At 39.5% G+C, this 15,822-nt stretch overlaps 2 protein-coding genes across 2 annotated transcripts in view; both read left to right on the top strand.

Moving 5' to 3' along the window:
• Positions 1 to 643: 643 nt before the first annotated feature.
• Positions 644 to 5,309, top strand: LOC308696584 (sterile alpha motif domain-containing protein 9-like; the record flags this gene model as incomplete). The annotated part of the gene is given in 3 exon segments (XM_081375404.1): positions 644 to 647; positions 732 to 2,196; positions 2,198 to 5,309. Coding segments are annotated over 3 exon segments (4,581 nt in total).
• A 9,818-nt stretch (positions 5,310 to 15,127) lies between these two features.
• LOC308690437 (sterile alpha motif domain-containing protein 9-like) overlaps positions 15,128 to 15,822 on the top strand; it is a gene marked incomplete at its 3' end in the record, with an annotated part of 69,032 nt that continues 68,337 nt past the window's right edge. The window contains exon 1 of the mRNA XM_081364848.1: positions 15,128 to 15,191. The remainder of the gene's footprint in view (positions 15,192 to 15,822) is intronic.

Here is a 15,822-nt window from a genome sequence, read left to right on the forward strand (position 1 = left end):
TCCTCTAAAGCTCACAAATCAGTTTTGTATAACAGTAAATGTAGTTGCAATGGTATATTGTGTCATGTTTATCAAATTAAAACTGATTAAAAAACTCCACTTCATTGATAGTAGCTTATGTTGAACTTTATTCTTGTTCAAACAGACGCTGTATGAAGCAGTACATAAAGTATTGAATGAAAATGTCTCTGAAACATCCGTGTATTATTTGGCAAATATTGCATTTATTTCACTTCAGCTGTGGTAAAGTATACAAACACCACGTGAGCGGTCACTACGGGAACCAGAAAGTGTCCAACTTAACGTCTCCGTTTGCAGCTCCTCCCTACCTGCACGCGGCTACTCTCGCCGATGGGTTACATCCAGCCGCTGTCGAACACACCTAATGACATGAAACGTGACCAAGACAAGTCCAAATCGTGACAATAGCATAAATAAATTAATGCAACTTTTTGTTTACTCACTCCCCTTATTGTACATTTATTTAATGATGAAATTAATCTGAAATTCAAAATTCAGATGAGTGTATTGTTGACTGCTTAAAAATGTCTCTGTTTTAACAATGTCATTTCTATTCTTCAAGGTCTTCAATGTAAAGGTGTCTACATTTGTCCTGTGACTGATCATTAGAAGCCATTAAACAATGGGCAAGTATAATGTTGTTTTACAGCACTTACTAGCCATTGTTTTAAAGTAAAATATCTCACCTTGAGCTATTTTTTGGTTTGCAGAAAAGCCAGAGGATCCTCCACTGGAGACATGGACTGAGTCTATGGTGAGCAACTGGTTAAGATCAATAGGAATTAAAGAAACATACATCAAAAAACTTCATGAAGAGGAAGTAGATGGTCGAATCCTTCGTGAACTATCAGAAGAATATCTGAAAAAAGAGACTGGAATGAAATCCGGGCCTGCGCTTTTGATAATCAAAAAAAGAGATGAGTTAGTAATTAATTCACAAAAAGCCCAACGACAACATGATAATTTACACAAACAGTCTTCTGGAAAAAATGACCTTGGAGCAAGTGCAATTAATAGTATTGACACAAGAGCCGATGTCAATGAAGACAATAACAAGGAAGAAGATTCTGTACTTACTGTAACAAAAAGAGATTCAAAACTACGACCTTTTGATATGAAAGGTGATTTTACATATGTTAAGAACAGTGTACTCTTACCAGAATCAGGGGTTAGTGATTTTATTATTCCATGTCATGAGTACAAGTCATTTGCCACTGCTGCAACACTGGACCGTCAAAGACTACAGTCCAAGTTCGCAAAGGAAGTGCTGAAGTTTGCTACTGGTTGTATGAATGTTCGTACAAATGGCACAATACATTTTGGTGTCATGGACAGTAGAGGTGACACTGGTTATGTACATGGTGAAATCATTGGTGTTCCTGTCGAGGAAAAAGATGTATACTATGATTCATTAGATTACATTGAGAGGAGTTTCTCTAGCTCTGATAGCGAACTTGTACGACTATGTATTGGTGAACCTCAGTTTGTTAAAGTAGTTGGTTCAAAAAGCAACGTGGAACACTATGTTGTGGAGGTTGATATTAAGCCAGCAGTGAGCATAGTGAAGAATAAGGTGTTCTCTGTTAGCCTGCCAAATTTTAATGAGAAGGCAAACAAAGTTCAGTTAGAGAAGAAAACCGCTTATCGGAGAGTGGGTTCTAAAACTGAACCAGTGGCTGACCTGAATGAGTTCTATCAACAGATCAGTTTTAGGGATGCTCAGAGAGAAGAGGCAGAGAAAACTGATAATTTCACAGCACCAAAACTGTGCCAGAACCTGGGAAAAAAGCTCAAAATGCTCATAACAGGTGGAAATAAAATAATGGACAAGGAAAAATGGCACATACTTGTCACCAATCAATTTCATGAGAAGGATCTGCAACACATAGATTTTTTGCTGAACATGAACATCTTCTGTGTGTTTGACTTTGATCCAGATTCCAATGTGTCTGGGTTATGCCATGAATACAATAAGAACCATGTAGTGAACCGCCATTTCATGCAGAACTACAAAATTCCCAGCGGCTTGAGCATCCGAGACTTTGAGAGTCATCTGCGTCTGTTTGATCAAACCAGCTGGATATTTTGCAATGGGCGGAGCGATTATAAAGGCAACGAGCCTCCCTGTGATGAGAAGACCTGGGTCAAAACAAAAAGAACCCTTCTAAAAGATTGTGTCACTGATCTGCAAAGATATCTTGCCAAAAGGAACCTTTCAAGTGATCTTCCTTCTTACTTCCCCTGTTGACAAACCATTCCTAAACACGTTCTTTGAGTTCTTCACTGACATGGAAGGACATGAAGACATTATCTGCCTTGCTGAATCGGAGGAGAATTTCAAGGACTGGCAGAGGTTTGCTCTAGAATCCTGTGAAATGGAAACAGTAAACAGTTCAAGTGTTGTTGGGATGACACTAAGTCAGGTAAATGCAACCCTCCAACAGGTCCAGCCTACCGCTACACTGGCCACCAAACGATTACCGATCCATGCCAAAGGGGAGTGTTTCCTTGATACTCGAGAGGAGGAAACAAGATGTTCATTGGAGATTCTGAGTCTAAACCACTGTGAAGAAACTAGTCCCGATGTCATGGAATCTGAAAAGGAGAAGATTGAGCAGCAGTTTTACCATGGAGGAAAAGTAACTTGGATGAATCTCTGGCTTGCAGATAAAAAAATCATTGGGGAGGTTATTCAAAGAGATGCTTACAATGATGTCAACAGTATGATGAAAGACTGTCTCTGTTGGAGTTTGGATCGGGAACCCATCAGCTGCATCAACATATACCATCATCCTGGCAGTGGCGGCAGTACAGTGGCAAGGCAGGTACTATGGAATAACCGAAGGGATCTAAGGTGTGCCGTTGTAAATCATTCAAAATCTGCATCGGTTGTTTCAGAAGATGCTGTTTGGCTTCGGGAATACGAAGAAAAAGATCCCCAAAAATGCCTCCCTGTTCTCCTGCTATTTGAAGACTGTGATCAAGAGTATTTAGAAGATGTAAAGAATGAATTGGAAGTGGCTGTCAATACCAAGAAAATAGCACGTGGAACTCTCTGCTTCATTCTGCTAAGTTGTAGGCGATCGCACAATCCAGAGAAGATGTGCAAGGAATCACCTCAACAGAATGTTTCTAATACTCATAAACTTTCAGAGACTGAAAAAAAGCAGTTTTCCAAAAAACGACAAAGTCTTGAAAAGCAGTTCAAGCCAGAATTCATTCTAACATTTGTCCTGATGAGTGAGGAATTCGAGAGCCACAAAATTGCTGAATATGTGAAGAAGTTTGTCAAGCATTTACTGCAAGACATTGACCACAACTCTGTGGTTACTAAGCTTGTTCTGTATGTGGCATTGCTCAACACTTACGTGCAGAACTCATTCATCTCTCAGTCACATTGCGAAGCTCTCTTGCCTCTGTCCATCCACGTGGATAGGTTTCGACGACATGCCTTTGAGACTTCTCTAAGTGAGCAAGCTAAATTGGTCTTAATACACTTGAGGGATGAAAACACCTACATTAACTCCATCAGAATCATTCATCCACTGGTTGCAAAGGAAATCCTCCAACAATTTCTGGGTGACAAACAACAACAAAGTGATCTTGCTTTGGATCTTCTCAACAACGATGTGCTCTTTGAGCACAGGTTTGGTAAAGATCAGTACATGAAGTTCTTACGAGATCTGTTCATGACACGTCACAGGATCAGCAAAGGTGATCAATTTGACAGCTTTTTCTCTCCCCTAATTGAACTTGTGAGAGAGAAAGAGTGTCCAGATAAAGCCATTGAGCTTCTAAAAGCTGCTTACAAGCGTTTTAATGAGGATGCATTATTTGCTCAGCAACTGGCTCGACTCAATTACAAACATGACAGATTTGAAGAAGCAGAAAAGTGGGCAAAAACTGCAGTAGAGAAAAGGCCAAAGAATTCCTACATTCTTGATACCAGAGGTCAGGTGTACAGGCAGTGGTTTGCAGCAAAATGTAAAGCCCTGGAGCAGAATGAAAAAACACCTGAAAACACAGTAGATGCTTTGGAAACGGCACTAAAAGCCATTGAATGTTTCCAGGAATGCAAGAATGCAGCAGTTGAGGACAATGACACCATGAACAATGCTGGATTTGTTGGAGTAGTAGAGGTAGGATGTGCATTGCTGAATCTAATGCGCACTCTTCATGTGTTCTCAAGAAGAAAGTTTTCAGAATTAATTAAATACCTCCTTACAGATTACATTCCCTCTGAGATAGAAGAACCATGGGCACATTTTCATTGGAAGCTGAAAAACCTCAAAAAAATAATGCTGGAAGCACTGGAATGGATTTCGGAAGACTTGAGTTACTTCCAGACTGACCTGAAAACCGATGAGGAGAAGACATCTGACACTGTGGAGAGGACCATAAAGAATTCCATGCACTGGCTGGTGAATAAGTCTTCTGCTTATGGCAAATACTTCAGTGGTGCTTCTCTTATTACAGATCAAAACCAAGGGATGTTAAATCCTCTCATGAAACGCATGTTGATTTATTATCATGGTGGGGGAAATTTCACAACAATTTTTTCCCTCCTAACAAACCAGAAAGATGGTAACCCTGTGAGTGTTCTGGAGCAAATTATTTCACTTTACCCAAGCAATCCTATGAGGGCACAAATGCCACAAGCGGACCTTGTCAATTACATAGCATCGCACTTTGCTTTAAGTTGCCTCTCAGCTCAGTCTTCTAAGCTGGCTGCATTTCAGAATCTACAAAAGCTGAGTCACCAATTTCCTAAAGAGAAACAGAGATGCTTGCCAAGTGCTCTTTTCTTACTTGTCTTACTTTTCTGGCCAGAAGAGCATGACACAGAAGTGGAGAAAGAACACAAGTATGAAACTGTTCTCTCTGCTGTTGAATATCTCCAGAGGAACTACGACAAGAAACTGAAGGACATCTCTCCAAGGAAAAAGAGGATCTACACTCATTTCTTCCTGAGCAATGGGACTGGATTTGAAAAGTTTGTCCACAAGAGCAAGTTTGAAACAATCACAAAACTGCTGTCTGTTTCAGAAAAACGCCTGAAATGGTTTAGTGGAGAAGTTTGGAAAATGCCAGAAATCTCTAAATTGCTGAGATGTGTCACAGGCTGGACGGAGGATGAGAAGGTTTTTCTAGAGGGTCCCAAAGGAATGAAATTTCATATCCCAGCTCTCAAGTCATCCTCAGTACCCCATAACAATGAGAATGTCACATTTTACCTGGGCTTCACTTTTAAAGGACCTTTTGCATACAAAATTACTGTACAAAAATAGACAAATTTATGTACATTTTGGATAGACAAGGCAGATGGCCCAATATCTGTCTTTAGGTGCAAATTACATTTAAGGTGGAGAAGATGTTTAAGTCCTGTATAGCTGAAAAGCCATTTTCACTGGTATATTAACATCAGCACTGTACATTGATAGTGAGAATTAGTTTGTTACTCTATTCAATGTGACTGGTAACTTGATATATTTTGTGTATAATTTACTGTATTTCCCTCACAGATATCATAAATACATATAGATATACTGAGATTTGTATTTCAAAGTAAAACTTTAAATGCAAGATGGTGTCTGTAGACACTGCAAATGATTTATTGTAGCTCTTTTTTGATATCGTAAGGAAGGGGAAATTAAAAACCTACTAATAAGGTTGGAAGACAATTGATTTAACTATTTGTTTTGGTCTGTGCAGGTTTTGGTTTCAACATTTTTAATGTTATTTTTTAACTTTAAAAAAGTTCTTAGTGTATCTCATGTATGATAGTGCTTTGTATAAGAATAAAGGAAGTGTTACATGCCTTAAATGTTAAAGGGATTGTGATAGAAATATTTTATGTAATGGCCTCAGAAGTGGTCAAAAATGAATATTCAACATAAAATGTAAAAAAAAAAAAATGCAGACTATGGATGCTCAGGTTAGAGATCATGTAGACCAGGGGTGCCCAATCCTGCTCCTGCCGATCGACCGTCCTGCACAGTTCATCTCCAACCCTAATCAAACACACCTGAAGCAACCAATTAATGTTTTCAGGATCATTTGAAAATTAAAGTCAGGTGTGTTTGATTAGGGTTGGAGATGAACTGTGCAGGACAGTCGATCGGCAAGAGCAGGATTGGGCACCCCTGATGTAGACTTACCCAAAAAGTGCTTAACACAGTAGAACTACCAGTCATATGATTAGATCATAACAAACTAATCACCAGAACAAATCACAGTGAAGAAGACTTGATTGACATTGATTCCCTTTCAGCCGCTCACGTTCGACGTAACGTCGGCGTGACAACGTAATTGGGATCGCTTTGAGAGTCCAATCTACTTCGAGAGTATTAAAACGAGCCTATCTTGGACCTGCGTGTCCTGAACCGGTCCCTTCTCTGGTTGCCTTTCAAGATGCTTGCGCAGAAATGCATTTTCAAATGCATCCTTCCCCAAGATTGGTTTGCAGCGATCCACCTGAAGGACGCGTACTTCATGTCTCGATTCTCCCTCGACACAGACCGTTTCTTCGCTTTGCGTTCAAGGGACAGGCATATCAGTACAAAGTCTTACCCTTTGGGTTGGCCCTGTCGCTCCATGTCTTCAAGAAAGTCGCGGAGGCGGCCATTGCTCCCATATGCGAGCGTGGTGTTCGCATTCTCAACTACCTCGAAGACTGGCTTATCCTTGCCCAGTCGAGAGAGCAGTTGTGCGAACACAGGGACATGTGCTCAGTCACCTCAGCCACCTAGGGCTTCGGGTCAACTGGGAAAAGAGCAAACTCACCCCTGGGCAGAGGATCTCTTTTCTCAGTATGGAGTTGGACTCGATCAACATGACAGCGCGCCTCACAGAGGCCCGTGTCCAGTCAGTGTTGAACTTCGTGAACCCACTCAGACGCAGGACAGTGGCACCACTGAAGTTGTTTCAGAGGCTCCTGGGGCATATGGCATCTGCAGCCGCGGTAAGGCCACTCGGATTGCTTCATATGAGGCCGCTCCAACACTGGCTCGTGCCGGGTCCAAGTGACTCCGCACTGTCGCCAAACTCTCAGCTTGTGGTCGGACTTTAGCTCCTGGTGTTCCCCTAGAACAAGGGGCAGGTGTTCCCCCAGAACAAGTGTCCAGGCATTTTGTGGTCTTAACGGATGCCTCTGCCACCGGCTGGGGGGCCACTTACAACGGGCATGCAGCTTCAGGTCTGTGGACGGAGCCTCAACTTCATTGGCACATCAACTGCCTCGAATTGTTAGCAGTACATCTTGCGCTCCCTTCCACGTGGAGCGGATACGTGCACTTTCTGGCCCCAGTCGAGTTCCCCACTTGGTGAGTTCCTCCACACCCCTTCGGCAGTCAGACGTTGCGGAGCGTCCGGCGCCAGGCCCAGTGCTTGTATGCTTGTGTAACTTGTGCTAGGTTGGGTTCCATATGTGGTGATCCGTGCGGCGATCCCATATGCGTATTCTTCCGTATGCGCTTTCCCAGTGTTATCCCAGAGTTCCACTGTGTGGGGTATAACGGAACAGCACTTGAACTCCCTCTACGCAGGTCTTCCGCCCCAGACAGTTGGGGGTCTGAGAGTCTTGCGTAGGGCGCTGGATGTGGCAGCAACCGTGGCGTTTTCCATGGGATCCCAATTACGTTATCACGTCAACGTTACGTCGAACGTGAGCGACTGAAAGGGAACGTCTCGGTTACTAATGTAACCCTCGTTCCCTTAAGGAGGGCACGGGAGACATAACGTCCCGTCACCACGGTTGCTGACCATCGCTGTTCGGCTCCTCAGCTTAAAACAATATGCGACGCACCTGCTGCTCGTTATATGCTCGTGCTGCAAGCAGAGCAGCTGATGCAATTATCGCATGCCAATATGCACTGGCTCGTTTTAATACTCTCGAAGTAGAGATTTATTTCATCTGACTCCATAAATGAAAAAGTTTTTAATGATTATTATTAACTAAAAAATTATTTCAGAGTCAGTCGGAATAAATCAAATGTAACAATTTATTATGCCAGGTAAATGTATCCTGACAATTTCATAATCAGTTCAAAGATAATAAATACAAAACATCAGATGCTCTAGAATAAAGAGAAAAAATGCGAACCTGACATCAGAAAATACATGATGCTGAGAGTTTTGGCCACTCTCAGCATCACCGGTAACCTGAATGCCAGCCGCACTTAGCCCCGCCCACAAAAATTTTAGGTCGGAATATTTCGGTCTGGACTTGATCCATTGTGGAGCCATTATGCTCGAACAAAAGCTGTTCGGACCAATCAAATTGTCAGGGCGGGCTTTATACGATGATGGTTTGGTTGAGTTGGATTGAATTTGTTTACAACAAAGATGACAGCCGCTGGAGAATTGAGATTTCACGAGTTCATACTTACAAATAAGTCAGATAGAATGAATGCATATTTGGCGTGCTGTCCGAGGAGAGGCTCCGAGCTCGGTATTCGGCCTGAACCCAAAGTACTCCCCCCGTATTCCTGGCTGTGGAAGAACAGGCCAAGAGTGAGTGGAGGGATGCTGAAAACTGTCAAGGAATGTTAGGTGAGTTGACAGAGTGAATAAATATATGCTTCCTCTCATGCTGTTAGGGTAGACATGGTAATTGTTTGATGACAAGTTGATTGGATTGATTATTTGAACGTGCTCCTCCTGAACTTTGTTTATGAAACTTCATGCCCCATAATCACAGCCCAATGGAGCAGTATCAGACTCACATTCTGATTAGAATCTGAGTATGACGATGTCAGGCTACATCACCGGCTGATCTGAGCTACAAATCGCCACGAGCCGTCTTCAGCATCTCCCTAAATACTCAGACCAAGGCAGAAACCTCTTTTCAAATGCAAACATGAGTTCACAGTGGGAATTTGCGTTAATCACCGTCCCAGACTTACTGGGGACAGAGGTTGATTTACATGGGGGCACACCCTAAGCTGTTAACCAGATATCTCTAAACTCTCCACACCTTATTACCTTTTTGGTTTACTTCGGTGGGAATGAGACCTTTGTACCAGTCGCACTGAGACATTTCAAATGATACCAAACATGTATAATACTGTGTGATATTTGTTCATATTAAACCATAGCCTATACACTACCGTTCAAAAGTTTGGGGTCAGTAAGATTTTGAATGTTTTTAAAAGAAGTCTCTTCTGCTCACCAAGGCTGCATTTATTTGATTAAAAATACAAGCAAAAACAGTAATATTGTGAAATATTATTACAATTTAAAATAATGTTTTTCTATGTGAATAAACAGTAAAGTGTAATTTATTCCTGTGATCAAAGCTGAATTTTCAGCATCATTACTCCAGTCTTCAGTGTCACATGATCCTTCAGAAATCATTCTAATATGATGATTTGATGCTCAAGAAACATTCATTATTATTATCAATGTTGAAAACAGTTTTTTAAATTTTAATTTCATGATGCTATGATGAATAGAAAGTTCAAATGAACAGCATTTATCTGAAATCTAAAGCTTTTGTAACATTAAACACTACCGTTTAAAAGTTTGGGGTCAGTAAGAATTTTAATTTTATATTTGGGGGAAAGAAATAAAATAAATCAATACTTTTATACTTTCCAATATATTCAGAACTCTGCAGCTAGGGTCCTCACTTACACAAAGAATTTTAATGTATAGAGCAAATACAGATATGGAAGTGCTCCTCCTATATAAAGTAACAGATTAAGTACTCAAATGAAAAAGAGCCTGCCCAAGCTTCAACAGTGAACATTATAACAAATATCATAAAAAAACAAAAAACAAAAAGAAACAAAAAAACAGTGAACAATACTTTTACAAGGGGTATTTCCCCCATAACAAGGGGAACGATGCGCACCAACAAAGCGCCGTTCAGCGCAAAAGGCTCTTGCAAACCTCAAAGAGATATGGCTACTTGATAAACACTGAACAACTCAAGAAACCATGCACTTTAACGCAACCTGTCTCACTCATTGACAGATTAGAGAGTACGAAATCAAGCAGAACAAAAATTAGGATAGGACTACTTTTTAGACATACCACTAAGGCAGGCGGGAAACAAAACGATCCATAAAATTATTTAAGCCTACCTAAAACCATCAGATACAGTCCACCTCCATTCAAGACAAAATGTTCACTTTGTCGAGTCAATAAAGGCCAGAACTTCACCAGGGGACTCGCAAACTTTAGTAACTTTACCGATGGTAACTCGGAGTTAGCATGACCATGGCTGGGTAAAGCATGACATATTGAGCTCCCATCTGCTGTAGCTTTTGCCGCGCCGCATAAAACTCCTTTCGCTTGCGTTGAACATCAGCGGAAAAATCCTGATAAAACGATATTTTACAGCTGTTGTACATCAGATCTCCCTTTTGTGCCTCGCGTCTGCTGGCATCCACAACCCGCTGCTTATCTTGAAAGTTGTGGAAGCGAACAATAAGCGGACGAGGCCTACCCTTGGCGTCGGCTTTCGGCATAGAGATGCGATGAGCTCTCTCCAGCTTAAGCATCCCCGACTTTGTCTCAATGCCGAGGAACTCTGGGATCCAGGTCTGAAGAAATGCGGTCGGATTAGTTCCTTCAGCATTTTCAGGAAGGCTAATGATACGTACATTTTTCCTCCGCCCTCGATTTTCTATATCATCCAGGTGTTCGGCGAGAGACGAAACTTGGCGCGCGAGAGACTGAAGCCGCGCGTTCGCGGTATCAACCGACGACTCGGCCTCAGCAATTCTGTTCTCGGCTTCATTAAGTCTACCCGTCGTTTGCTCAAGTTGTTGGGAATGGGCTTGAATAGTCTGCGCAAGCGACCCAAGCCTTTCGTCAATCACCTTTGTGATTTTATCAGTCATCTCCTGTAGCGCCCTAGATAACGCTGGATCAAGTTGGCCAACATCGTCGCTCGTGTGGCAATCCTCGCTAGCTGCGCCCTCAGGTAGATCCTTTTTCTCGAGTTTCTTCGATGGTTTCGGCATTTTCACAAAAGAATCAGGCCAAAAAGTTTCTAATGACATAGTACCTCAGGTTACATTGCCAAAATGCATTAAATTACGCACTCAACTGAACAAATGATGAGTTTTATATTGAGTGAGGCAGGAGCATCAGCAAAAGCATCCACCTCTCATGCCGCCATCTTGGCCCCCCCACTTACACAAAGAAATCTTCTCACATTACTCCGATTTTACACAGAATTCATTGGCTACCAGTACACTTCCGTATTCAATACAAGATACTCCTTATCACATTCAAAGCACTTAATGGTCTTGCACCCTCCTACATTTCTGATCTCATCCATACCTACTCCCCAGTTCGCACACTTAGATCCTCCAATACCGGTCTGTTGATGATCCGTAGACACAAACTATCATCTTTTGTGTTGCTGCCCCAACTCTCTGGAATTCTATCCCCCAACACATCCGTGACCTTTCATCATTGCATGATTTCAAAAACCAACTTAAAACATATCTTTTTGCTATTTGTTTTCCTGACCCCTGACTTTATGATCTGATTTCTATGTTTATGTACCACTATCTATTATGTTGTCCTTCTCTGCTTATTTGTATAGTTTCATGTCTTGTTTCTATGTCATGTATATTGTACTTTATTGTAAAGTGACCTTGAGGCTCCTGAAAGGCGCTATATAAAATAAACGCATTATTATTATTATTTATCAAGGACGAGTTAAACTGATCAAAAGTTACAGTAAAGACATTTATAATGTTAGAAAATATTCTATTTTAAATAAATGCTGTTCTTTTAAACTTTCTATTCATCAAAGAATTTTGAAAAAAAATTGTGCACAACTGTTTTCAACACTGATAATAATAATGAATGTTTTTTTTAGCATCAAATCATCATAAAAGGGAAAATTCAGCTTTGATCACAGGAATAAATTACAGTTTAAAATATATTAAAATAGAAACAGTCATTTTAAATTGTCATAATATTTCACAATTACTGTTTTTTTTTTTTTTTTTTTTTTTTTTTATCAAATAAATGCAGCCTTGGTGAGCAGAAGAGACTTCTTTTAAAAACATTAAAAAATCTTACTAACCCCAAACTTTTGAACAGTAGTGTGTGTGAAATGTTCGTATTAAGGAAAATACATATTGATACATCAGAATACATGAAAAGAGTTACACAATCACAAAGTTCATCATAAATACCGGATAAGCAGAGTTTTCTTATTATTGCAATATTTCTGCATATTCGCCATTAGAAAGATGACGTGTGTGTGGGAATACGTATTTAATACATATCCTATTCAAGATCAGATTCTGTCAATTCCCCATTGCATCACATGAGGAACTAAAGTGCTGTACACTGTGAGCATTAACTGGATGTCATCAGTTTAATGATTTTTATAAACAGAGAGTCCATATGCACAATATTAACCTGGAAAACCATGTTTTGGTGATAATGTCATGCATGGATTAGGACTGCACACATTTGAAAGCTGAGAAATTATTGTGATGAAAACTTGGGTCATAATTTATTTTACAGTGCCCTTCTTACACATTACATGCACTTACTATAGTAATAACACACTGTATATTTTTATTTTTACTAATATTTTTTTTGTGCAGTAAATTATGCACATGCAACTAGCCTAATCCTAACCCTGCATAATATTACACTGTAAAATAAAGTGTAACCAAAACTTCTAAATTAACAAAAAGGCAAACAATGCTTTATGGTTGGGTGCTTTTTTTATTGTTATTATTAATAAATTTATTTTACATTTACTATGTTTAATGTTCTGTTCGGTTAATATTAATATTACTGTTATTATTTTAAATTGTTGTTTATATGTTTAGTGTATAGCCCATACAGGAAACGCTTCCTTTGATTCTCAGGAAATCGAAAGTTAAGACCATTGTTTTTCTAGCAGAAACCTCGCCCTGCGACTTGGGGTAAAGTTAGTTTTAGGTTGGATATTCGCTGCAAATTCAGCTCACAGTGCAAACGAAGTCCAATAATTAATGGTTTTTCGTGTTTCAAAGGTTGTGGTTGTTCCAAGTGACGACTCTGGCTTACTACATATGAGATTTTGCTAATACCTGTCTTACTGTATGTACAGTACAGAAATATTTTTAGAATCAAATTAAAGTAATTCACTTAAAATGTTTTTTTCATGTTTCAAAGGTTGTAGTAATTCCCAGTGACCAGACTGACTTACTACAGGTGAAATTATCACAATACCCCCCTTACTGTACGTACAGTACACAAATATCAATATGAAAATACTACTGTAATTCACCTAAAGTGTTTTATCATGTTTCAAAGGTTGTAATAATCACATATTGACCAGACTGACTTACTACAGGTGAAATTTTGACCACACATCCCTTACTGTAAGTACAGTACACGAATATTGACAAGAAAATATTACTGTAATTCAACTAAAGTGTTTTTTCATGTTTCAAAGGTTGTAATAATTCCCTAGTGACCAGACTGACTTACTACAGGTGAAATTTTGACCATACATCCCTTACTGTACATACAGTTCACAAATATTAATATTATAATATTACTGTAATTCACCTAAAGTGTTTTTTCATGTTTCAAAGGCTGTAGTAATTGACCCTAGTTTGAATGTCTCACACCTGGGTTTTAGTCACATGGTCAGGGAAAGGATAAAAGGGTCAAAATCACCATAAAGTGCCTTTGAGACTTTCCACAAAAAAAAAATCTTGAGATTTTCCATTTAACTTCATATGTGTTGTATATGTTGTAACTTCATATGTGCCTAATGTGGAGACATTAGGCTGTTAGAAATGCATATTGGTCAAGCTCCAGCACTTTTTATAAATTAACTGCAAGCTGACAATATACGAGCAAACCCTAAAATATGTCCACCCTGTCACGGACAAATTCATAGTAGAATAAATACATTTTCATTGCATAGTGATTATAAAATGTAGATCTGAGGAAAGATAATGTGTCCCTTTCCCAACAAAACATTTTAGTTAATGGTAAAAGTATTTTGATAATAATGAAGTTACTGCTTAAATATGTATTGCCCAATAAAATATGCGATAGTTGCACATTCTATTCTAAATAAAATCGAACAACAAAGATATTTAGTCAAACTTTAAAACAATACTAACTGGCCCTCATTTGTTTATTAAGAAATCACTCACAAGGTTTTGTTAACTTGTTAAAATAATTTGTTTATTTTCATCATAAAAGTTAAACATGACAGGGTGGACAACAAAATGACAGGGTGGAACTTGGCATGACAGGGTGGACAAATGCTTTAATGGGTGAACTAGAACAGGGAACATTAGAAAAACCCTTAATCAATATAGAAGAAGGAGGGGCCTGGCTCAGGCTGATTTTCAGGAGTTGCAAATGTCCACCCTATCATGGAAGGCTTGGTGACAGGGTGGACATTTTTTGGCTAAAGTTAGTATTTAATGAGCACATGGTGTACAGCAGTTAGCAAAGTGATTCACTGTTGAAGCTGACTGTGCACTGTTTAAAATATATGTATAGAATTTCTGAAAAGTTTTTATATTAATTAATATTTCACAATGACAGGGTGGACATGTTAAGCTTGACAACACGCAACTACAAACACAATATGATGAAAATTAGGAAATATAAGTGTAGATACTTATTGTGTGTGTTGCAGATGTTTTAACCTCCACTGAAGAAAGACCAAATGGGGGAGGAGATGTCACTGAGTACATCAGTTGGTTTCTTAAATGGGCGTTTACCCCATAATGACAGGGTGGACAGCAATTTCAGGGACACATGCAAACTGCTTAATATTATTATGAAAATAAAATATACATAATCAAAATGACTTGTTTTATTAAATAACTTGCTGAGGACAATAAGTAGCCTACATTAAAAAAGTATTTTAATTTTATGTAATTTAACCACTTTTTACACTCACTGAAGTTAGCTGAGCAGCGTGTGGGACATGCCAAAATCACATACATCCAATCAAAGAAAATGGTATAAAAACAGAAAAACACAGTTCAGGAGACGTATCATTGTACTTGTATGTGTGTAAGTGTTTAGCCATTTATAAAACCTCAGAATTTCATTATTTTGCATTATATTGCATTGCATTCATTATTTTGCATATCCCCCCCTCTGTGTGCGCATGCGTGAGCGTTTGAACTGAACGGGTGTGTGGAGTGTGAGGGCGTTTGCCTGCGGGAGTAAGTTTTTATCTTTTCTTTATTCTTTGTCAAAGCTGTTGGTGTATTTTGGGGGGTTTGCTGGAGTTAGGGAAAGTAAAGCGCTGTTGTTCAGCGTGTGCTGTTTGAAATGGTAGCGTCCGAACGCGTACCGGTTGATAAGTTAACCCGGCGGAATGGCATCAAAGTTATCCCCGCGGAACGCTGCTCTATAGAGGAGTCCAGCATACTGCAGCTGTAGCGAAAGTTTTTGGTTACAAAACCGTTTTGTCAGCATCAAGAATGAACAGTGCAGTTGTTTTGTTTTTAGATGACGTGAACATAGTAAATTATATCGTTTCACATGGAATAGTGAGCAATGATTCTTACACACCGGTAATGCCTATGATGCAACCGGCGAAAAAAATCTTGTGTTCCACCTTTCATAAAAGATGAAGTGATTCAGAGAGAATTGGCCAGACGTGGAAAAATTGTGTTCACAGTTAAAAAGATTGCTTTAAATTGTAAATCGGCACAGTTAAAACATGTTGTTTCTTTCCGAAGACAAGTGTAGCCTACATGATTTTAAACAGTGAGAGCGCGGAGTTAGATCTCGCAATAAAGTTTAGGCTTGAAGAGTTTGATTATGTGATTTACGCCACATCGGAAACAA

This window comes from Scardinius erythrophthalmus (assembly GCF_964197995.2).
Source record: "Scardinius erythrophthalmus genome assembly, chromosome: 1".
NCBI classification, from domain to species: Eukaryota; Metazoa; Chordata; class Actinopteri; order Cypriniformes; family Leuciscidae; genus Scardinius; species Scardinius erythrophthalmus.